This window comes from Pseudorca crassidens, chromosome 6, assembly GCF_039906515.1.
Source record: "Pseudorca crassidens isolate mPseCra1 chromosome 6, mPseCra1.hap1, whole genome shotgun sequence".
Classification (NCBI taxonomy): domain Eukaryota; kingdom Metazoa; phylum Chordata; class Mammalia; order Artiodactyla; family Delphinidae; genus Pseudorca; species Pseudorca crassidens.
In genome coordinates this window covers 58,293,615-58,319,649 of record NC_090301.1, presented here as the reverse complement: position 1 = coordinate 58,319,649, position 26,035 = coordinate 58,293,615, and the positions used below count along the sequence as shown (strand labels likewise).

The window sequence follows — 26,035 nt, the reverse complement described above, 5'->3', positions numbered from 1 at the left end:
ATTTATAAAAAAATTCCTTTTGTATAGATAAGTACTGAAATATCATGGATGAGATGATGTGACTGGTATTTTCTTCAAAATAATTTGATGGGAGGGATTTGATAACTGTTGAAACAGTAATGAATATTTGAGGATTCATTATATAATTTTTCTGAACTTTTATATATTTGAAATTTTTTGTAATAAAAAGTTAAAAAAATAAAATTAAAATGTTCAAAGATATAAAGGAAGGAATGAAATCCATAAAGCAAGAGTAGGAGATTATGAAAAAGAAACAGATAAATCTGCAAATTCTAAAATGTGCAGAAATTCTAAAAATGAAAATTACAGTCACTGAAACAAAACCAAAATTGAATGTTGTAACAAATGTTCAAAGTTAAGCATTTGGAAAATGCAGGTAAACAAAGAGGAACAAAAATTACTCATAATAAGTACTCAGCACTCACTTAACATTTAAATATTTTTAATTGCAAAAGTAAAATGTATCATTGCTAGCAGATATTCTTTGTAGCCATATTTCCCTGTATACATATACAGCTTATTTTTTAAAATAAAAATAGGTCAATACTGAATATATTCTACTTTAATCCACTTTTTAGTTGATGTTATATTTGGAATATCATTCCACATCTTTAGTTATCATTCATTTGAAATGTTTTAAAATTTCCCTCGTGATTTCTGACTTGTGGATTATTTAGAAGTGTGTTAACGAAGTTCCAAATATTTGGGCATTTCCTAGATATCTTATTGTTGTTGATTTCTAATTTAATTCCACTGAACTCAGAGAACATACTCTATATGACTTCAGTCCTTTAAAATTTACTGAGACTTATTTTATGGCCTGGCATATGATCTATTTTGGTGTACAAAATATGCGCCTTGCACTTGTTAGGTATAGAGTTTTATAAATATCAATTAGGTCAATTAGGTCAAGATGGTTACTGTGATCATGTACATCTTTAATGATTTTTTTTTCTTGTTGTATATATTACTAAGAGGGGAGTGTGAAAATCTCCAATTATGTTTATGGAATTGTCTGTTTCTCCCTTTAATTCTGTCAGTTTTTGCTTAATATATATTAAACGTCTGTTATTAGGTACATACACATTTATAATTGTTTTGTCTTTCTGGTGAATTGGCCCTTTTCTTTTTTTTTTTTTTTTTTTTTTGCGGTACGCGGGCCTCTCACTGTCGTGGCCTCTCCCGTTGCGGAGCACAGGCTCCGGACGCGCAGGCTCAGCGGCCGTGGCTCACGGGCCTAGCCGCTCCGCGGCATGTGGGATCTTCCCGGACCGGGGCACGAACCCGCGTCCCCTGCATCGGCAGGCGGACTCTCAACCACTGCGCCGCCAGGGAAGCCCAGGCCCTTTTCTTCATGAAATATTATTTCTCACTGTTAATACTGTTTGTCTTGAAGTCAACTTTAGCCCAGTTTTCTGGGTTTTTTTGTTTTGTTTTGTTTTGTTTTGTTTGGCAGTACGTGGGCCTCTCACTGTTGTGGCCTCACCCGTTGCGGAGCACAGGCTCCAGACGCGCAGGCTCAGCAGCCGTGGCTCACAGGCCCAGCCGCTCTGTGGCATGTGGGACCTTCCCGGACCAGGGCACAAACCCGTGTCCCGTGCATCGGCAGGTGGACTCTCAACCACCGCGCCAACAGGGAAGCCCCTGTTTACTGTTTATAGGACATATACTCACCTATCCATTTGCTTTCAAACTATCTGTATCTTTATATTTAAAGCACATTTCTTGTAAAAAAAAATACGGTTTAATCTTTTTTTTTTAAACCATTCTGATAAGTTTTGCCTTTTAATTAGAAACTATAGTTCATTAACATTTAATGTAGGCTGGTTCAGGTTCCAGATAAGATGCTGTAAGTAAACTCTATTCTATCTCTTTTTCTGAATATAACCAAAAGCCTGGAAATATTGTATGGAACAGTTATCTGAGGACCTTTAAATGTAAAAAGGAACAGGCAATAGGAGAAAGAAACCAGAACGCAAAGTATGAATTCATCCAGCAGTGAGTTTCATGGTTTTTTTCCTTCCATATCACCTGGCCTGGTTTCAAACAGTATGATTGCTGGAACTATGCACTGGGTGTGGACAGAAAGTGGGCCCAAAATCTCATAACATAATGTTATGAGATAACATAATCTAAATGATACAATCCAAAATTACCCAATATATGAAAACCAGGAAAATCTCAACAACTTGGAAGGGAAAAGACAATAGATACCAACCACAAGATGATCTAGATGTTGGGATTATCAAATGAAGACTTTATTCAGTTATTTTTTTGATTGAAGTATAGTTGATTTACAATGTTGTGTTAATTTCTGCTGTACAGCAAAGTGATTCAGTTAAACGTATATATATATCTATATATATATATTCTTTTTAATATTCTTTTCCATTATGGGTTATCATAGGATATTGAATATAGTTCTCTGTGCTATATAGTAGGACCTAGTTGTTTATCCATTCTATGTTTAATAGCTTACATCTGCTAACCCCAACCTGCTATTCCATCTCTCCCCCAACCTTCTCCCCCTTGACAACCACAAGTCTGTTCTCTATGTCCATGAGTCTGTTTCTGTTTTGTAGATAGGTTCATTTGTGCCATTCAAATGAAGACTTTAAAGCAGCTATTTTAAGTGTGAACACTCCCAATATGAATGGGAAAGTAGAGCATCTCAGCAGAGAAGTAGAAGCTATAAAAATGAACTGAATGGAAATTTTATAATTGAAAAACACAGTAACCAAAGTAAAAAATTCCTCTGATGGGCTCAATAGCAGAATGGATATGACAGAGGAAAGTGTCAGTGAATTTGAAGATAGATCAGTAGAAATTATCTAATATGAACACAGAGAGAAAAAAAATTGAAACAAAGAAACAGAACAGAGCCCTAGGGACTGTGGGATAATATCTAAACATCTAGAGTCATTAGAGTCTCAGAAGGAGAGAAGAGTGTGATGCAGAAAAGTTTTTAAATAAATAATGGTTGAAAACTTCTCAAAATGGCAAAAGACTTAAATTTACAGATTCAGGAAAGTTAGCAAACCTCAAACAAGATAAATGAAAAGAAATCCATGCCTAAATGCACAAACTGCTGAAAACCAAAGACAAAAAGCCTTAAAAGCAGCTAAAGAAAAGTAACACATTATATATAGGTAAAAAATGATTCCTGTGTGTTTTTCATTATAAGCCATAGATGCCTAAAGGCAGTGAAACAACATTTTTAAAGCTCTGAAAGAAAAGAATTCTGTATCTAGACAAAATATTCTTCAGGAATGAAGGTGAAATAAAAACATCCTGACATGTGGGAGAACTAAGAGACTTTGTTGCCAGTATTCCTGCTATAAAAGAAATGCTAAAGGAATTTTTTTAGATAGAAGGGAAGTGATAGCACAGCGAAACATGGAACTTCAGAGATGAAGGAAGAGCCACAGAAATGGTAAATATTGGGGTAAATATAATACCATGTTTCTCCTCTTAAGACCTTAATAATATGTCTAACAGTTATAAGCCAAAATTACATTTCCTATAATACACATGATAATCACAGTATAAAGAGGGGAGTACATATGGTGTTAAGGTTTGTACATTGTACTTAAAGCTGTAAAATATTGATTCTAGTAAACAGATAATTGAATTTTGTATATTATAGCCTTAGAGCAACTATTTAAAAAGCTATGTAATAAGATACAGTAAAAAAAACCCCAACACATGAATTAAAATGGAATACTAAGAAAATATTCAAAAAGAAGGCAGGAAAGGGGAAATGGAAGAATAAAAATAGAAGCATCGAACATAAAACTATATAATGTAGATCTAAAGTTCATCATATCTATAATTACATTGTTAAGTGGTCTAAACATACCAATTAAAAGATGAAGTGTGTCAGACTGAAGTAAAAAAAACAAACCATGACTCAGCTATATGCTGTGTATGAGTGACTCACTTTAAGTAGGCGAAGAGTAGAAGAATGGGAGAAGTTATAGCATGTAAACACTGATCAAAAGACAGCTGGGTTGGCTATATAAATATTAGATGAAGTAGACTTTCGAGCAAGGTACATTACCAGGGAGAGACATATCACATAATCAAAAAAGGGTCATTTCAGGGTTATTATTTTCTCCATGGTAAATGTATATGAACCTAACAACAAATCTTCAAAATATATGAAGTAAGAACTAACAGAACTGAAAGGAGAAGTAGACAGTTCCACAATTATAGGTGGAGACTGCAATGCTTCTCTCTCAGTAATGGGAAGAACCAGTGGACAGAAAATCAGCAAGGATATGAAAGAATTGAACAGTATATCAACCACTGGATCTAACTGATGTTTATAGAATTCTCCACCCAACAACAGTGGAATGCACATTCTTTTCAAGTGCACATGGAACATACACTAAGTTGACCATATCCTGGATCATAAAACAAATCTTAAAAAGAGACATAACAAAGTCCAGTCTTTGACAATAATAAAATTATGTTTGAAATCAGTTACATAAGGATATCTGGAAAATCCCTAATACTTGGAAATCACACAACACACTTTATTATTTTTTTATTTTTATTTTTTGCGGTACGCGGGCCTCTCACTGCCGTGGCCTCTCCCACCGCCGAGCACAGGCTCTGGACGCGCAGGCCCAGCGGCCATGGCCCACGGGCCCAGCCGCTCCGCGGCACGTGGGATCCTCCCGGACCGGGGCACGAACCCGCGTCCACTGCATCGGCAGGCGGACCCTCAACCACTGCGCCACCAGGGAAGCCCACACTTTATTTTTTTTTAATTAATTAATTTTTTTTGGATGCATTGGGTCTTCGTTGCTGCGCACGGGCTTTCTCTAGTTGCGGCGAGCGGGGTCTACTCTTGGTTGCGGTGCGCAGGCTTCTCATTGAGGTGGCTTCTCTTGTTGTGGAGCACAGGCTGTAGGCGCGTGGGCTTCAGTATTTGTGGCTCGCAGGCTCTAGAGCACAGGCTTAGTAGTTGTGGCGCACAGGCTTAGTTGCTCCGCGGCATGTGGGATCTTCCCAGACCAGGGCTCGAACCCGTGTCCCCTGAATTGGCAGGCAGATTCTTAACCACTGCACCACCAGGGAAGTCCACACAACACACTTTAAATGTATGGGTCAAAAAAGAAGTCTCCAGGGAAATTAGAAAATATTTTGAGTGGAATGAAATGAAAATCAGTATACCAAAATTTATAGCATGCAGCAAAAGTAGTGTTTACAGGAAAATTTAAAGCATTAAGTGCTTATATTAGAGAATAAGAAAGGTCTCAAATCAACAATGTAAACTTTCACCTTAATAAACTAAAGAAAAAAAAATCCCAAGGAAAGAAAAGAAAGAAATAATAAAGTGCAGAAATCAATAAAATTGAAAACAACAAAACAGTGGAGAAAATGGATCAAACTAAAAGCTTGTTCTTTGAAAAGATTAATAAATTGAAACACTCAGCTCCACAAAGAAAAAAAAAAAAAGGAAGAAAACACAAGTTACATGTCAGGAAAACAGATATTATTATAGACCCCGTAGACATTAGGAGGATAATAGGGAAACGCTATAAACAGCTCTAAGTGTGTTCAGTAACTTAGAGGAAATGAATCAATTCCTTGAAAGCCACCAATCACCAAAACTCACCTAGGAAGAAATATCAATAACTTTTGATTTAGCAATTGAATTGGTTGTGTTCTGTCTGCAAAGTCTGTCTCCTGGTCAGCAGCTCAAATTCCAGTTTCGTTCTTTTATCTTTAGCTGAGCTGCTATCATTCTCCCCCACATATGCTGATTCATGAAACAGATGGAGATTTGGGCACAGTTTTTTTTTTTTTTTTTACAAAGAATTTGGGGGTTCCTCTCTATAACTCTCTCCTTTCTGCGATTCTCCCTTCACCTTCTAGTACCGGTAGTTGGCCTCTGGTTCTTCAGGCCAGAAAGACCAAGGTTTTCTATAACTACCTGCGCCACATTGCACAGCATTGACCGTGGCCTTCCCTTAGGCTAAAGCCGTAACAAAAATGGGAAATTTATTCTGTGCTTCATCCCGTCTTCCAAGTGTCACCTCTCCTCCAGAATTTTCCTGCTTTTGCTCACAGTAAAGAGCCTTAGTGTATTTTGTCCCAAGTTTATAGTTATCTGAGGGAGGGTTAGTATGATGGAAGCTTACTCAGCCTAAATGAAAGCAGAACTCCTTCCCATGTCATTTAATATTCTATGACATTCTTTTACTTATAAAAATAAATATATTCACATGATTCAAAATTCAGAGGTATACAAGAGTATATAGAGTGAAGCCTCTCCCTTCTAACATGCCCCTGTTCAGTCCTTTTTCCTACAGGCATTTCCTTGTATATGCCTTCAGAGATGATGTATGCTTAATGAAACAAATATGTATAGATATTCTTCTCCTTTTTACAGAAATGGTAGCATGCCATACACACTCTTCTGCACATAAGTTTTCTCTAGTTACCAATATATAATGTAGAACATTCTATTTTAATATATATAGAACTTTCTCATTTTTAACAGATGCATGGTATTCTATTATTTTGGTATATTATTTATTTCCATGTGGTTGTATTTTATCATTATATAGTAAAGATTGATTGTATGAATCATACTTTAATTAACAAATTCTCTGTTATTTAGTTTGTTTTTAGTTTTGTACCACTTAAAATTATACAATATGCTTATAGCTTCTTTATTTTCACATCCATGTTTATTTTCCCAGAATAATTTCCTACAAGTAGAATGTGGGGTCAAAGCATGTGCATGTTTTAAGGCTTTTGAAACTCATTGCCAAAATGACCACCAGAAAAGTTGCATCAATTTAAATTTCCACCAGTAATATTTGAGTGCCCATTTTCTAATATATTTACCAATATAGGATATTGTTTTTATGCCATCTTGTTAAATTTTTAGGCAAAATTGGCATGTTATTACTTTAAAATTACTTTAAAATTACTTTAAAATATATTTCTATTAGTGAGGTTAACCATATTCTTATGTTAATTTATAATTTTTAAATAACTTTCCTGTTCTTAATATATCTTTTCTCCATTTTTTTATTTGGTTACTACTAACTCTTAAAAAATTACTAGTAATGTACCTTTGTCTATTCGCCTCCAAATAATTCCAGAAAAATAACTTTTATTTAGAAGATTATTGGGTGGCAGATAAATGCTAAAAGGGTCTTTCCACTAATAAAAATCTGTGACTGATTTATCTTCCTTCACTTGAAGGATAAAATGGTTCTATAAATCAATCAGAAAGCAACTACTCAGAGATAGATAAGTCAGTGATTGATACTTGCTTCTCAGGTATTCATTAAACAAATTAATTATATGTATAGCAGAAAAAAGTTTGTGACAGAATGTTTTTAGAATGCCTTAACATCATTGTTTTCAAAGTATTTAATATATTTTAATTTCCAGAAGAATGTCATCATTTGAAAAGTTTCCTATAAAGTTTCTTAATATTAGTTTGCCATTTTATAAGTAGGTTATTTAAACTATCTTTTTTCATATAGATATATATGTAGAAAATGCTAAAATATGTTATTCTAAGGATTTTGATTTTAGGCTTACTGTTGTTGTAAAAGTAGAGACAGAGTACTGGTTGCAGCAACACCTACTCCTATTTATTAAAAAAGTGTATCAAAGGCTAGACACTGTGCAAAGTGATTACATTATTTTCTTTAAGCAACCATGTGAAGTAGGTATTATCTTCATTTTACAAAAGAGGAAGTTGTGTTTGTGCTCTTCATTTGTCTCCTGTATGAAATTGAAAAAAAAGGGACTCTCATTTGTCCTTATATTCCTCTCAGCACCTAGTTCAGTGTCTTGCACTAGTGTGTGTGTGCTTAATAAGTTTCTTTTTTTTGTTAAATTAACAAAGGATTATTAGTTGAATTGAATTAAATTGTAATTTGCAGGTAGTTTAACAAAGATCATTGTTGTATCCTTTTTTTCTGGCAATAAACCTAAAGGCTTAAGACATAAAATTAGCAGGTATTCTTAAAAAATGAAGAATAACAACACATAATTAAGGCGGAGAGGAAAATGTCAAGAATCATAAGGTTTAGGGTGATCGAACGAAAGGAAGAAAAAATAGGTAGAAATAATTATAAATTAATTAGCCACTGTATCATGATAATTAATTCTGTTATATTTAACTACAAAATAACTGAATTATAGATTTGAAATGCATAAAATATTATAGTAATAGATGCATCTGACATGAAACTTATTTTTCCCTTAAGTATGAAGTATAGTTCATCCCACTTTCTGTGCTTTGCCAAAAGAATAAATGTCTTTCCAGTACTTTTATAGAAAATTGTCTACTAGTACATTATGGCTAATTCTTCCTATGAGTCTTCTAGATGGAAGAGCGTACCTCTGTTCTTTACAACTATTCCTACCTGATAGCTATTAACTGTGCTGCATGTATATCCAAATTGTATCTATATTCACTCTTGTATTTTAAATAACTAGTTTAAATTGCAGTGAAATTGTACCCTGTGTTTTGCATTCATTGTAGTGAACCCTGCCATTGCAGTCTCAGTACTTATTCAGTGCTTACAAGTGGATTACATATAGTTATCCTACTCAAGTGATCATGTAAATCCTTCTTTCATTTTGAGAATTGTAGGTTTTGACTACAGAAAACATTTTCATAATACCTGTGTTACTGCAGTGTTATGGTTCTGACACTGTTTTTGTTAAAACTTGCCATTTACAGGAATTTATATTTGAATCATTCTAAAATCTCACTAGGTGCAGAAGCTATATGTGTGATAGATGTGGATGGCTTTTGCTTTATTGTTTAGTTTTAATATTAAGGGTTGTTTTCAGGTGTATCCTTTTTTTTTTCTTCCTGCATTTTTTCAAAACTAACAGAAAGATATTGCTCCTGTAACAAGTTATCTATACATTATTTTTCTTGAATTTGAAGTCATAGCTATATTATGTAGAAAGTGAAAATTTGCTATTAACATAAAACGGAAGTTTGCGTGATTAACTGAGGGTGGAACATTAGACTGTTTTATATGGAAATCAATTTTAATTTGAAATGTCACAAAAATCACAATTTGGGTGCAGACTTGATGTAAGCTTTTGTTCTTTTAATTATTCCCATATATCATGGGGATGGGGGGAAATTCTTGCTCTTCATGCTTTCTTTGTCTTTGTGAGTAATTTCATTTTTTATTCCTTTGCTGTCATTGTAGTAGGGTTTGGGGAGAGAGGAAAAACATACCTGTGGTCAACCAACTATGTTAAATGAGAGTTATTTGTTTCTTTAGAACTAATTTTAATGAAGTAATTAAACATTTCCATACAAAGTATCTGAAAATATCTTATCCGCTGACAGGAACTATATGTTTTGTGTTATTTTTTTAAACTGTACTTGTTACAGTATGGGTCTACCACATTCATTACTGTTATTCAGAAATTGATACTACTTGAGGGTAAAAAGAGACTGATGTATTTAATAAATGGGAGGCATAAAATTGGAGTGGTTAAAAGCACAAAGCTGGACATTCGCTTCTGGTTAACAGGGAGTAGCTAGTACGAGACTAACCTCTCCCCAAGAATAACTAAAAGCTGGGAAAATAAAACCCACTGTTTGAAGGCATGGTGAACACCCAAAACAGTTAGGATATGAGAGGCCTAGATCCAGGAGATTGGGAAAAGACTATGTGCACTCTGAGAAGAGTCTGACCTTCCATATGTCACAGTTTCTCCTTAAAGCAGTTGCTGACTTCTAAGCCGTGCATATGTAGGATGAGACTCTGTAGGATGAGTAGTTACCAAGAGCTTAAAACGTTAAGTAGAGATTTTGGCAGTCTCACAAGGCCTTAGGGACAAAAATTGGATTTGATGAACAACCAAGAAGAAGGGGCCTGGGAAATACCCCAGGCTTTCAGTTAAAACCCCAGAAAGGCTACACTTTAGGAATAAGAACAAACAGAATAGACCAGTCTCAGCTGGATCAATAGGTAATCTACCTATATTCCATCTGTTTGCCAGAAGAAAATTAAATACTCTGTGGAGGAAAATATCATGCAGTGCCTCTACAGATTTTAATCTATAGTGTCCAACATTCAATAAAAAATTATCAGACATGTCAAGAAATAGGACCAAGTGATTGAAAATCAAGAGAAAGCAGACAGTAGAAACTGACCCACTGGTTATCCCCAAATTAGTTTTATCAGATATAGACTTTAAAAGTAATATGTTTTATATGTTCAAGAAAATTAGACAAAAAGATGGAGAATTTCATCAGAGAACTGAAATCTATAAAAGAGAACAAAATGGAAATAATAGAACTGTAAATTTCTAATAACTGAAATTAAGAATTCAATAGATTAGGGGCTTCCCTGGTGGCGCAGTGGTTGAGAGTCTGCCTGCCAATGCAGGGGACGTGGGTTCGTGCCCTGGTCCAGGAAGATCCCACATGCCGCAGAGCGGCTAGGCCTGTGAGCCATGGCTGCTGAGCCTGCGCATCCGGAGCCTGTGCTCCGCAACGGGAGAGGCCACAACAGTGAGAGGCCCGCGTACTGCAAAAAAAAAAAAAGAATTCAATAGATTAGTTTAACAACAGATTAGACATAGCAGAAGAAAAAAATTAGTGAACTGGAAGATCAGTAGAAAGTTCCCTGATTGAAACAGAGGTAAGATTTTGGAAAATATCAACAAGAGTGTGAGAGCCATATAGGACTCACTGAAAGGTCTCATATATATGTAGTTGGAGTCCCAGCAGGAAAGGAGAGAGAGAATATGGAGGGGCAAAAGCAAGATTCGAAGAGATACTGGCCAAGAATTTTTCCAAACTAATAAAAGTCATCAAGCCACAGCTTCAAGAAGCTCTGCAAATCCCAAGAATAAATAAAAGGAAACCACACCTGGGCACATCATAGTGAGATTGCTAAAAGGGGAAAATAAACAGAAAATCTTAAATGCAGTCAGAGAGAAAATATGTATTATCTTCAAAGGAACAACTATAAGACTGACATAACTTTTCAAAAGAGAAAGAATCTGGAAGACTATAAAATGACATCTGTAAAGTGATGGAGAAAGATAATAACTACCAATTTAGAATTCTATACCCACTGAAAATATCCTCCAAAAGTAAAGTTGAAATAAAATTGAGAAAATTTGTCACTAGCCAACTGGCATTAAAAGGAATACTAAGGGCCATTCTTCAGGCAGGAAAAATGATCTTTGATAGAGGCAAGGTAAGCAGGAGTGAATGAAGAGCAACAGAAACAGTAAATACGTGCGTGAAACTAAATGAATATTGTGTGTTTAAAATAATAATAATTTTATGACCAATGGCCATAGCTGCAGTGCTCAAATTCTGTTGTGCATTGAATTCATGTAGTACCAAGGCTGCGCTTCCCACAGGCTGCTCCTGGCCAATGACTGAAAGCAGCAGGGAGACTAAGGTAGGCCCATTCCTGGGGTCATTGGACTCCTCTGATGGCCGACTCTGGGTCAAAGACTCCCTAAGGGCCTTGCAAAGCTTTCCTTAGGTGGCGTTGCAGTCTAGGTCACTTTCACCCAACCTTTCTTCCCTCTCTAGTAAAGCCAGGCTCGGACTTCTGTCACAGTCCAACTTCCTCCCCATTTTCTCTCATAGGCATTTTCCCTCATAAAATCCTTGTACATTTAATCTCATGTTGTGGCATCTGCTTCTCAGAGGATCCAGATGAACACAGCAGAATTAATGTATGAGAATAGCACTAAAAACAGGAGGAATAATTGGAGTTAAAGTGTTACAAGGTCCTTGCGTTAACTAAGTGGTGAAGAACTAATTTAAGGCAGACTGTAATAAGTCAAGAGAAACTAATAAAATAATAAAAGAATAGGGCTTCCCTGGTGGCGCAGTGGTTGAGAGTCCGCCTGCCGATGCAGGGGACACGGGTTCGTGCCCCGGTCTGGGAAGATCCCACATGCCGCGGAGCGGCTGGGCCCGTGAGCTATGGCCGCTGAGCCTGCGCGTCCGGAGCCTGTGCCCCGCAACGGAAGAGGCCACAACAGTGAGAGGCCCGCGTACCGAAAAAGAAAAAAAAAAAAAAAAAAAAAAAAGCAAAGAAAATAATAAAAGAATATATAAGTAATAAGCTAACAGGGGAGAAATAGAATAATAAATACTTGTTAAATTCAAAAGAGGGCAAGAAAGGATAAAAAGGGAAAAACAATAGCTGGCATAAATAGAAAAGTAATAATAAAATGGTTGATTCTGTCCCCTGTGGAATTGCTCTTATATGGTTTCTAGCATTGATGTCATGCTTTTAGAATGGCCATTTCACTGTACCAGAAATGGTTATCTACATCTTATATTTATAGTTTTATTTTTAAAATTTATAATTCTTCTGAAATTATACTAAAATAAAATATGAATTAGGCTTATTGTTTTTTTCCTCACTTCTCAAATGATTACCCAGTGATCTCAACACCACATTTTAAATGAATTATCTTTTCTGTTGATTTGAAACGCCAACCAGCCTTATCAAATATTAAATTCCTAAGTAAACCCAAGTGTAAATTAGATTACTGTATTTGTCCAGTTTCATTGAGAACCGTGTAAGTATACATAATAAGTGCTCAATACTTGCTTTATGAGCCAAAGGACGATATGAATGAATTTACAGGGTTTTTTTTTTAATGTGGTAAGACAAATACTTCCTCATTATTCTGCTTTTTCAGAATTTTCCTGACAATCCTTGACTGTTCATTTTTCAAGGTTAATTTTACAATCATTTTTCCAGCTTCTCCCCAAAGAATCTTTTTGAGATTTGATTGGATTTGAATTAAAACTATAGATTATTTTAGGGGAGAATTCACATCTAATAATATTGCCTTCCTAGTCAAGAACAAGATATGGTTGTCCATTTATTGAATTTTTCTTTTCTGTTCTAAGTAGACTTTTGTAATTTTATTTGTCTAGGTCTTCCATATTGACATTTTTTGTTGTTGTTAAAGAAATCTTTTATAAACACTTGCTCTGTGCTAGGCATGGGGCCACATAGTGGCAGACATGATACAGTCTGTGACCTTCTGGAACATAGTAACTGGTGGAGGGGAGGACACAAATGGTATTGTTCACTATTTGGTTGTTTCCCTTTTACCACTGTAAATCATGTGAACATCTTATTTATTAAGTTTGTCTGCATTTCAAAATTACTTCTTTAGAATAGATTCTATAAGTGAAGTTGGACCTACAAAATTTGCAGTTTCAACCTAAATGAGAAAACAGTGTCTCTAGTTCTCTTCTATAGAGCCTAAACAAATTGTTTCTTAATAAGAACTTCTTTTCAAAATTTCAGATTGTTTTAATTACTTTTTTGTATGTTGATCTTGTATTCTGTGACTTTGCTAAATGAATTTACTGGTTCTAGGAGGTTTGTTTTTTGGGGTTTTTTTTTTTTGGTTAGACTCCTTGGGATTTTTATGTATAGACTATCATGCCACCTGCAAATAGGGACAGTTTAGTTCTTCCTTTCCAATCTGTATGCTTTTTATTTCCTTTCCTTGCCTTATTGTGCTGGCTAGGACTTCAAGTATTATACTGAATAAGAATGGTGAGAGCAGACATCCTTGCCTTGTTCCCAGTCTTAGGGGGAAAGCATTTAGTCATTTACCATTAAGTATAGTATTAGCTGTAGCTTTTTGTAGATGTACTTTGTCAACTTAATCAAGTTAAGGTAGTTTTCCACTATTCCTTGTTTGCTGAGAGTTTTTATCATGGATAGATACTGAGGTTTGTCATATGCGTTTTCTGTGTCAGTTGATATGATTCTCTTTTTTCTTTAGCCTGTTGATATGATAGATTACATTGATTTTCTAATATTGAACAAGCCTTGTATCCTGGGAATAAACCCAGCTTGGTCATGGTATATAATTCTTTTTATATATTGTTGGGTTCTCTTTGCTAATATTTTATTGAGGGATTTTGCATCTGTATTCATGAGAGATATTGGTCTGTGTTGGTTTGTTTGTACTGTCTTTGTTTGGTTTTGGTATAAGGGTAATATTTGCCCCATTAAATGAGTCAGGACGTGTTCCCTCCTTTTTTATTTTCTGGAAGAGGTTGTGTAGATTTGGAGTTAATTCTTCCTCAAATGTTTGGTAGAATTCTCCAGTGAAACATCTGGGCCTGGAGATTTCTGGAAGTTTTAAAGTCAATTTCTTTAAGAGATATAGGGCTAGTCAAATTATTTCATATTGAGTGAGTTTTGGTAATATGTGCTTTTCAAATAATTGGTCCATTTCTTCTAAGTTGCTAATTTATGGGTATAGAGTTGTTCATAGTATTCCTTTATCATGCTTTTAATGTCTGCAGGGTCTGTCATGATACCCCTGTTTCATTTCTGATATTGGTAATTTTGTAATTTGTGTTTTCTCTTTTTCTGTCAGTCTAGCTAGAGGTTTGTCAATTTTATTGATCTTTTCAAAGAACCACTTTTTGTTTCATTGACTTTTCTGTTTTCTGCTTTCAATTTCATTGATTTCTGCTTTTATCTGTATTATTTATTCCTTCTGCTTGCCTTGAGCTTATTTTGCTCTTCTTTTTCTAGTTTGTTAAGGTGGAAGCTTAGATTACTGATTTCCACTTGACTTTTAAGTTTTTTTCTGGATATTTAATATTTTTTTACTGGTAATGTGAATGGAATATTTTTCTATTATGTTTGTTAATTGGTTGGTTTTGATCTATAAGAAAGCTGTTGAGTGTTTTTACTTATTTAATGGGACACCTCATTGATAGTCTATTTTTTTTCATAGTTTTAAAATCTATTCTCTTTGGTTTTTCAGGTAAGTAATTATATGTTAGTGATCCTATTTTAATTTTCTTGTCGAATTATACTTTGGGGAATATAAACTTTGTACAAGCATGAAAAATTAGGAGGTCATATAAGAAAATTGGGGAGATGTAGATACTTTAAAAAAATGACCTCATTTTAGTCATATATCAGCTGGTTAATGAAGCAAAGATTGCAGCAAGTTGTGATGGATGGTAGGAGGGATGTCCATTTTATCTGAATTTTCAGTCTGATGCCCCAAAGTTACAGGGGTTGCATAAGGAAGCAAAGGTAGTCTTAAACATAAAGATAATCACTGATGAACCATCTATTTATAAAATTTGTCCTCATTCAAATATCTTTCCCAATTTAACACTATCCTTCCTCTTCTTTGCGTCAATATTTTTGTTGATGTCTCTTAATGATTATTAACACAATACAAATAAAATACAAACTGAAAGTCTTACAAAAGATGCAAGATTTCCAGAAGCCCATGAAATTAACATTAGATACTGATTAGGTCACATACAAAGCCATTGGCAAATAAAAAATGAACAGAGAGTTAGACCTATTGACAACTGAAGAAAAACTGAGAGCAGTAACACAACAAAGTGCTTCAAAAGAAAATGATTTGAATGTTAAATAATTAAGAATAGATAACTAATAACAACCTGCTGTATAGCACAGGGATCTCGACTCAATACTCTGTAATGGCTTACATGGGAAAAGAATCTAAAAAAAAAAAAAAAAAAGTAGGTATATGTATAACTGATTCACTTTGCTGTACACCTGAAACTAACACAACATTGTAAATCAACTATACTCCAAAAAATTTTTAAAAAGGAAAAAAATAAAATTATTATACAGTAAAAAAAAAAAAAAGAATTAAGAGAGGGACTTGAGAAACTTGATGAAGTCCTCATATATTTTTGCAATCATTATCTGTATGATCATTCTGCAATAGTCAAAGTCAAATTCTCTTACCATTTTGTTGTAAAAATTACACTTGTTTCATTCTTTGTTCTAAGAATTAGCATATTAAAATTTTAACCTAAATTTTGTTAACTATAAGCTTATGTAAACTTATTTTTGTATTTTAATTTCATTTTAAAGATCCAGTCAATCCTTTTCCTCCACTACATACCATGAAGTTTTGATTCTTATTTTAAATATGTTGCTTTAAGTGGCTATTTTCTGGTACCAATTTTCTTCTGATAATGAGAATTTCTTGCATTTATTCAAAGAAAAAATTTCAGACCTGTTCTGAAACTCTTCAGGAGAAATCTTTTTTTAAAAAAAAATTATTTATTTATTATTTATTTATTTATTTAGGCTGCAGCGGGTCCTAGTTGTGGCATGCGGGATCTTTTGTTTTTAGTTGCAGCATGTGGACTCTTAGTTGTGGCATGCATGTGGGATCTAGTTGCCCAACCAGGGATCGAACCTGGGCCCCCTGCATTGGGAGCGTGGAGTCTTAGCAGGGAAGTCCCAGGAGAAATCCTTTTTGAATTGTTAACTGTGGTTACCTTAATTGAAATTGGATCAGGGGACTTTCATTTCTTTATATTCACAGAGCTGTATATCCATGTCTAAATCTATCAATATCTGTCTTTCTGTCTGTCTGTGTCTATCTATCTATCCATTGCCTAGGACAGTGCCTGGCATTTAATAGGTGTTCAATAAATATTTGTTGAGTGAATGAGAACTAAACAGAGAAAATCCCATTCTTGTCTTGAGAGAATTTGTAATCTAATGGCAGAGATATGACCAATACAGACAAAAGATCAGGAATTTATAATCTGATGGCAGAGATAGGATCAAGATAAACAAAAGATAGGACCAATACAGACAAAAGACAGATGGAGAGGAAAAGTTTATTTAAGTTAAGCTTAGTAGTAAGTTTTAATTTGAAGGAGTCCTAATGTGATTCAGGGAGAATTGAGTCATAAATTTTGGAGAAGAGAATTATTATCATGTGAGTAGAAGATATTTTGGCTACTTTTGGAGGACTGCATTGTGGAAGGGTAAGATTATTCATCTTGTCATGAGATAGATCCTAAATCACATCTTTGACTATGGATATATATAGAAAGAAACAGAGCTGTCTGAGGGCATGATTGGCTTTTAAAATTTTTTGGTGGAAATGCCTTCCAAATATGGGATTCTGAGGTTCTCATGGACATGTTGTGTTTGCTAAAGAGATAGATTTTCTTCTATTTTTCTCAAAAAAATCTCCTTAAAATATCAAACTTTACCTATGAAAGCAGAAAACAGAATATAATGCCATTTATTTTCATTACACATGATGGACATTTAAATTTTTAAAGTAGTCCAGTGGAACTATGTACATACAAATTCCATTAGCCAATAATGTCTTTTGCCTCCTTCATTCCCACTCAGGTTACAGTTCACACTTTCATACAAGAGTATTAATGTCAGGCATAGCAATTATATTACAGGAAAAATAATTTGTTATTTTGTAAAGAACATCTGGTATAATATTGGAAACTAAGCACAATATTCTCTTAATATTTGGTTCCCAGAATGGATAGACTCAGATAATAGTTATTATTGTCATTAGTTAATTGTTAACTACATACCTCTTAAAAATTTTTGGAAGGGCAGTGAGATTGAGTATATTTTGCATTATTGATTTCATCTTCTTAGGAAATAACAGATTTAACCTGTTATAATGTTTTGAGATTTTGTATATTTTATATTAGAAAAAAATCTTCCTTGGGACAGTGCAGTGAGTCTAACAGTTATGGTACAAGATTTGCTTATAGTCAGTCTTACTTAATTTATACCTAGACCAGTGTCTCATATTATGTATTATCAATAGAGAAAGCAGTTCATAATTGCAGGATGCCAACCTGCAAATGCATATGTATTTGATCGTCTTAAAATTCATTTCCCTAGGAAACATAACCTTTGAAACAATGATGGAAATTCTCCGAGATAAACCAAGTGGCATTAATATGGAGGGAGAATTCCTGACCACTGCAAGCATGGTTTCTATTTTACCTCAAGACTCCAACGTTCCTTGCATCCACTTCCTTACAGGGACTCCTGATCCTGAGAGGTAAAGTCACAAAATACTATAAACCAGGCAGGGGGTCAGGGGTAGGGTAGAGTCATTAGTTTGGTGATGATTTTGTCAGGCTAAATTTTTGTTGCACAAATACCACAATAATTTTTGAATGCATTTTCTTTTTTTTTTTAATTAATTAATTATTGGCTGCGTTGGGTCTTCATTGCTGCACGTAGGCTTTCTCTGGTTGCGGTGCGCGGGCTTCTCGTTGCGGTGGCTTCTCTTGTTGCGGAGCTTGGGCTCTAGGCTTCAGTAGTTGCAGCACATGGGCTCAGTAGTGCTGGCTCTAGAACGCGGGATTAGTTGCTCCGTGGCATGTGAGATCTTTCCAGACGAGGGCTCGAACCCCTGTATCCTGCATTGGCAGGCGGATTCTTAACCACTGCGCCACCAGAGAAGTCTTTTGAATGCATTTTCTATTCAGGTTTTAGTCTGCCATTTTCCTATGTGTATCATTGCCATAACTATTCTCATTCATATGGGACGAAAATGTTTATAGTTTCTGGTACGCAGTTATCCCTACTCCCTCTTTCCCTAACTAGATTTAAAATTGTCAAGAAAAACAAGTAGATTGGGGCTTCCCTGATGGCGCAGTGGTTGAGACTCCGCCTGCCGATGCAGGGGACGGGGGTTCGTGCCCCGGTCTGGGAAGATCCCACATGCCGCGGAGCGGCTGGGCCCGTGAGCCACGGCTGCTGAGCCTGCGCGTCCGGAGCCTGTGCTCCGCAACGGGGAGAGGCCACAACAGTGAGAGGCCCGCGTACCAAAAAGAAAAAAAAAAAAAAAAAGTAGATTGGTTTTCTAATGCAGATTTCAGTATTAAATATTAGATGATGAGTAAGAGTAAAAAGGTTAAATGATCTAGAAAATACATACGTGTAAAACAAAATATCAATAGTTCAAGTTATATCTTAAGTAGGATATATACAGACTACCTTGATTTAAATCATTGGTGTCTCATAAAACTTAATGCACATTACATTTAGAAGTGATCTTATATTCACTACCTCTTAGCATTATAATCTTTCATATTATTAAAGATATCTTCCAGAAAAAGGAATAAAACTTGTGAATCCCTTATTAATACTGCTGCTTATTTTCATCCCAAATCCTAATGCTCAATCTGTTACATTGAGGATTGTTCTTACCCTCCAACTGTGGAATTTGCAGTAGAAAATGATGAACTATAATTTTACTTGACACTGTTTATATGCCAGGCCCTTTGTTAGGTTCATGGGAATATAAGGCTCAATAAAGTATGATCCCTTGCCCCAAAAGGAGATCCCAGTGTACCAGGGAAGACAGGCATGGGTATAAGTAGTATGACAGGAACAATTAGTATGTTATAAATTAGTAGAAATTAAAGGGAATCTTAGAAGATTTAGAATAATGCTGAATATTTTTTTTTCGGCTGAATATTTTTATATCCCCAGATACCAAACTTAATACTTTTTCTTCTAGATCTGTTTTTAAGCCTTTCATATTTATACCAAATATTTCACAACTATTGGACACCAGTTCACCCACATTTGAAGATTCAGTTAAAAAGAAGCCACAGTTTAACATTAAGCCTGACAGAAGACACCTACTCTACCAAAAACATCAACAGGCCTTGGAAATACTAGATAATAAGGAGGTATGATTAGATTATATTCTCTGTTTTATCATTAAGAATAACTTAAAATATGATTCAATCCATATTTTGAACTTTGAAATTTCAGCTTTCTTTCCTTTATATAAAAATAGGTTTAAAAATAGTTTAGATGCTTAGACTATAATAGAGCTATATTATTTTTGAACTTTGGTTAAAAAAATGGTTAAGAATATATTGCGAATTTAGAGAAATTTAGTATATTAAACATAATAACAATAGCTAACATTTATTGAACACTTATTATACACCAAGAACCATGGTACTGTTACATGGGATATTTCATTTAATCTTCACAACCACTTTATCAGGTAGGTACTATTTTTTTTAAATAAATTTATTTATTTTATTTATTTATTTTTGGCTGCGCTGGTTCTTCATTGCTGCGTGCGGGCTTTCTCTAGTTGTGGTGAGCAGGGGCTACTCTTCGTTGCAGTGCGCAGGCTTCTCATTGCAGTGGCTTCTCTTGTTGTGGAGCACGGGCTCTAGGCATGTGGGCTTCAGTAGTCGTGGCACGTGGGCTCAGTAGTTGCAGCTCCCGGGCTCTAGAGGGCAGGCTCAGTAGTTGTGGCACACGGGCTTAGTTGCTCCGTGGCATGTGGGATCTTTCTGGACCAGGGCTCGAACTCGTGTCCCCTGCATTGGCAGGCAGATTCTTAAACACTGTGCCACCAGGGAAGTCCCAGGTAGGTACTATTATCGTTTCCATTTTACTGATAAGAAATCTGAGACTTGGAGAGTTTAAGTAGCTTTCTTAGTGTATCTCACACCAAAAACTACAAAACTTCTAGAGGGGAGTTAACCTGATCTCTAAAATAATGTTCTTAATCATATACCCTCAGATTAATTTTAATTGAAAGTGACTTGACACCCCATAGACTTAAAATAATAATTATTATAATGAGTTGAAGTTTTAATAAAAGATAAATGCTTATTATTTTTAAATGTAAGCATAATAAAAGATTAAACACATCACCTACAATCTCATCTCCAGAAACAAGTAGATATATAATTTGGGGGGACAGATAGATTGATGGGTAGACAAATAATTTTATAATGTTCATACCTCTTCAGCCTTCCTGCCCTCTTCTGTCTCTGCCCCAGAGATTAAAAAAATAGATTAGAAGGAAATGGAAGGGCTACCTAAAGGCCTTTCTCAGAACTCTCAACTCATTCCTTGCAATGAAGGAAAAGATTGGTCATCTTATACCTTTTCTCACCTGCTTCTACCAGCTTCGCTTCTGATTTTTATTGCCTATAATAACTTTTACTTTGTGAAGGTATATACATTTACATTCTTTCTACATTAAATGAATTAGATGAATTTTCCTCCCCGGCAATTATTTACTTATTTCCTTTTTCTGTAGTATGTTTACATAGTTGCCATGCTTTTCTCTCTCCCACACCCCCCGGCCCACCCCCGTGCTTATGCTTAAAGCAGAGAGCTCTGTACAGATCCTCTATTTGCTATAGATTCTTGACACTACTGCTTTTTTCTGAGACCAGTTTGTTTTACTTCTGACCTACAGTGTAAACACCTTTTTGTAGCCTAGTGGCATGGAGTGAGAGGCAAGTGTTTTGTTCTAGGAGCCTATTAAGTGCACTGACTAGGACCCAGTGCACCGGCCCAGAAGTGTCATTCCCTCCATGGGCTTGGCCCATCCTCCAGACTCAGCACAGTGCTGTGAAAAATGATGAGCCCCTGGTTCTTCTTGCCTTTGCTCAAGTTCTTCAGTGATATGTTTCATGAATGTCTGCTCTGGAGGGATTTCCCCTCCTTTCTGAGCAGCCTCTGCACTGCTCTCATTGCTCATGATAGTTCTCAAGAGTTGTTAGCTCCCTTTTCCCCTTAAATACTGCTTCTGGGAGGTGGGTTTTGTAGACTTATTACTAAATGCCCATTAAACTAAATTAAATTGCTGATTGACATTTTTCTAAGTAATAATGAAATAAAATTTAAAAGCAGTTACTATTTTAGGCTGTATTTAATAGGTATTAAATGTTGATTGACAACATGAAGTAGTGGAAAGACAATGGGATTTGAGGGAAGAAGTGTCAGAGACCTGGGTTCTAGTCCTGGCTCTGTAAATAACTACTTTTATGTTTTAGGGAGAGTCAGTCCTACTGGTAGTTTAGTTAACATTTCTTGATTACTAATGAGGTTGAAAATTTCATGTTTATTGGCCTTTGTGTTTCCTCTTAAATGACTTGCCTATTATTTTCCTTAGTCTGTTTTTCAGTTTATTCTTGGTTGTTTTTGTCTTTTGCCTCAAAGAGGCAAAAATATGTGAACAACTTTGTTGTGTAGCAAATTTTTAATCTCAGTTTGTTTATTTAACTTCTTTTGTCAGACAAGTTTAAAATTTAATCGGTTGCATTTGTTAGTCTTTTCCTTTAAGGCATCTTGATTTCATGCTTCAAAAGGGCTGCCTCACCTCAAAATAAATATAACTTCTGTATTTTCTTTCAAATACATATATGCATATTTGAAAAAAAATTAGTTCTTTATCTGGAATTTATTTTTATGGGTGTTATGAAGTAGGGTTCTAACTTCGTTTTCCAAAGAGATGACCAATTATTCTAATACCATTTATTGATAAAATACATTTTTTGCACTGATATGAAGTGCAGTGTTTCTTCAGAAAAAATTGCATACAATTTTATACTGAAGTATAGGTCAAAGTTAAGAATCCTTGTTTTGTGGAGTTCTGCCCCATTATGGTTCAAATTTTAAAAATTATGCTCACTTTCTAGTAACTCTCTTCTTATACACTTTTTCTGTCAGTACCTACCCTCTAACTGATGATGGTAATTCATTAATAACTTAAAAATTGCTCCTTTCTATAAGAATCATGACCTTTTCCCCCCCTTGTTGATACAAGGAGGAATCATAGAGAAAATGACTTTTCTTTTAGTTGCTCTTTCCCTTGAACGTCACTGTTCTATTTCCTTTGTTTAATCTGATAATGCTGGTTTTAAATGTAGAAGATCCAAATTCATGAAAATATTTCAGCTTCAGTTTTCAGCAACCTTCCCCATCCACAATTAATATCAAATTTTCAGTTGACCTGTTATTTGTCTTTTAAGTTTCTTGCTTATAGACTAATACTACATAATTGTTATTGTATTTTCTACTAAAAATAACTATAGTTTGTGGTTAATAGATTAACTGAATCTAGAACAATGATTTTTCCCAAAGAATTTCATTCTTTCTTTATCTAAAGAATAGGAGAAGGGGAACCGAACCAGAAGTTGAAACCAGAATGAACAAACCTTGTGTGTAGAGGTGGTTTGGAATTTTGTTAGACTCGTGTGTGTACTCATGCACACATGTGTATCTGTGTATTTATTTATTTTTATTTTTTAATTGTTCAGGAAAAAGCCAAAACAATGTTGGACAACATGAGCAAACTGGAGAAGGAACTATTCAAAGAGATGGAATCAATCCTTCAAAACAAGCATCTTGATGTGGATAAAATTGTTAATCTTTTTCCTCAGTGTACAAAAGATGAAATTAGAATTTATGAGCCAAATATTAGTTCTTAGTGATCGCATAAATGGTCAGCAGTTTTCCTCAAAATTAGAATCTGTTACCTTGGTAAATAATATAAATTAAGTTTGAGCAGATATGATTATTCTTTAATAGCATTCAGGTGATAGCTTGGCTATTAAAACTACATGTAGCCTTGATGAAATATTGAGAAAGAAAATAACATTGGAATTGGACACATATATCATGGATAGCCAGGTATCACTTTAGGTACCGACTTGTATTTTTTTTTCTAGCCACAATACCTTTTTAAAAATCACAGTAACTAAATATCCAATTCTGCATAAAGCACGAAACATTAAAATAATGTATACATTTATTATAATTATATATTGTCCTCAATTTTCTCAGTTACAACAGAAAGCAGATTTTTCTTTAGTAATGGAAAATATTGTCTCAACTAGTAAGTTTTTTGTGCTTTAGGCAAGTATTATCCAGCTCTAGCAAAATTTTCTAGATTTACACATTGTTTTATTCCAGTCTTTTAATTATGCAAATGTTTTATTAAACTCAGACTTGCTCTTTGTCAAGACTTAGCTGACCAGTGAGCTTTTAGCTCTAATTGTCTAGCATTTTGTCGCCCATACCCCTTAACAGACTTTTATGTTAATATTTTTAGAAGAGCTTTCCTGGGAGATTAGGAAATGGAATAAGCCAAGACCTTAGGAGATATTATTTTGGTGTCTCAAATCTCTCTCATCTTTTACTTCTGTTCATTCAGTGAAAACAGGAACAGGAATGAGACAGTGGTGATGAAACAGAAATATTAGCATATTATGAACATTAAGAACGTTATAATATATATTATGAACATTATATATGAATAATAATACCTGTCCAAAGATTATAAAACTCTGTTAAAGGGCTTCCCTGGTGGCGCAGTAGTTGAGAGTCCCCCTGCCGATGCAAGGGACACGGGTTCATGTCCCGGTCCGGGAAGATCCCACATGCCGCGGAGCGGCTAGGCCCGTGAGCCATGGCCGCTGAGCCTGCGCGTCCGGAGCCTGGGCTCCGCAACGGGAGAGGCCACAGCAGTGAGGGGCCCGCGTACCGCAAAAAACAAACAAAAAAAACTCTGTTAAAGTTACATAGGGATTACCAAGTAAGACTCAAAGTTGGAAATATAAACAAAAGAAAAATCCAACTCAAAATAACACTATGTTTTTATTGGTTTCTAGAAATTTCCATTTTAGGTGTTTGATTGCATTATGATATTTATTGGTCACTATCACTGCAATTAGGATTATTACTAAAATAATGGATCATTATATTTAAAGAGTCCTCAGAAATTATTTTTTAAATTCTCTCATAAAAATCATAATCTGCCTGATGGCTCTTGTCTAATGCAGGGCTGCCATTACAAAAGAAAACTGTATCAAATGCTCAGTTAATTCTGGTTTGCCTTACATATAATTCAGTGATAGGTTCTTCCTAAATCATGAAGCCCCTTGGGCAACCCCCAAATGCCCCCCCCTCTCTTTTTTAATATGTGAGGAAACTAAGGGTAAGCAGTTCATTGATTTATTTAGGCACAGAAACGTGCCTCTCTCTAGGGCCCGCATGTTTTCACTTTCTCCTTTGACACCATGCTAGACCAAACTAGTACCAGGCTCTCACCTGGACCACTGCAGTTAAGTTCTTCTGCACCGATTTTTGCTCTTTATCTTCATCCACATGGGTCACTGCAGCTAGAGTGATCTATTAAAATTTTAAATATGTTCATGAATTTCCCTCCTAAAACTTTTTTAAAAAAATAGACTTTATTTTTAGAGCAGTTTTACGCTTAAAGCAAAATTGAGAAGAAAGTACAGAGTTCCCGCGTACCCCCGTTCCTCTATCCTCCCCTCCACCATCAACATCCCCCACCAGAGTGGCACATTTGTTATAACTGATGAACCTACACTGACACATCATTATCACCCAAAATCCAGAGTTTACATTAGGTTTCACTCATTGTACATTCTATGGGTTTGGATAAATGTATAATGACGTGTATCTACAATTACAGTATCATACAGAACAGTTTTACTGCTCTAAATATCCTTTGTGCTCCACCTATTCATCTCTCCCTTCCCCTAACCCCTGGCAATCATCTTTTTACTGTCTCTACAGTTTTGGCTTTTCCAGAATATTGTATAGGTGGAATCATACAGTATGTAGCCTCCTTTTCAGATTGGCTCCTTAACTTAGTAATATGCATTTAAGTTTCCTCTATGTCTTTTCATGGCTTGATAACTCATTTCTTTTTAGTGATGAATAATATTCCACTGTCCGGATACCCTGGCTGCTGATATCCACTACTGAAGGACGTCTGGTTGCTTCTGTGTCTTGGCAATTATGAATAAAGCTGCTATAAATATCCATGTGCAGGTTTTTGTGTAGACATGGTTTGAACTCAGTTGGGTAAATACCCAGGAACATGAGTGTTGGATGGTGTGGGAAGAGTATGTTTAGTTTTATAAGAAACTGCCAAACTGTCTTCTAAAGTGACTACCGTACCATTTTGCTTTCCTACCAGCAGTCAATTAGAGTTCCTATTGTTCCACATCCTCGCCAACATTTGTTGTCAGTGTTCTGGATTTGGGCCATTCTAATAGGTATGTAGTAGTATCTCATTGTTTTAATTTGCATTTCCCTAATGACATATGGTGCAAAGCACCTCTTAATATGCTTATTTGCCATCTATATTATCTTCTTTGATGAGGAATCTGTTCAGATCTTCTGCTCATTTTAAAAAATCAAGTTGTTAATTTTCCTATTGTGTCTAAAACTGTAAAGAGTCAATGAGATAAGTCCCAATCCTTAACAACTATCAACAAGATCCTGCCAATCTGCCCCATCTATATCTTATTATGCTTTTTTTTTTTTTTTTTTTGCGCGGTACGCGGGCCTCTCACTGTTGTGGCCTCTCCCGTTGCGGAGCACAGGCTCCG

At 35.2% G+C, this 26,035-nt stretch overlaps 1 protein-coding gene across 4 annotated transcripts in view; it reads left to right on the top strand.

Moving 5' to 3' along the window:
- Nucleotides 1-25,463, top strand: part of SCRN3 (secernin 3) — a 36,925-nt gene extending 11,462 nt beyond the window's left edge. For 3 of the 4 annotated variants that reach the window (XM_067741503.1, XM_067741502.1, XM_067741505.1), the window contains exons 6-8: nucleotides 17,730-17,892; nucleotides 19,363-19,537; nucleotides 22,928-25,463. In XM_067741503.1, the coding sequence (XP_067597604.1) occupies nucleotides 17,730-17,892; nucleotides 19,363-19,537; nucleotides 22,928-23,098 (509 nt within the window). In that variant the 3' untranslated portion in view covers nucleotides 23,099-25,463. The remainder of the gene's footprint in view (nucleotides 1-17,729; nucleotides 17,893-19,362; nucleotides 19,538-22,927) is intronic. The other variant, XM_067741504.1, reaches the window with a different exon arrangement.
- The last annotated feature ends 572 nt before the right edge of the window (nucleotides 25,464-26,035 follow it).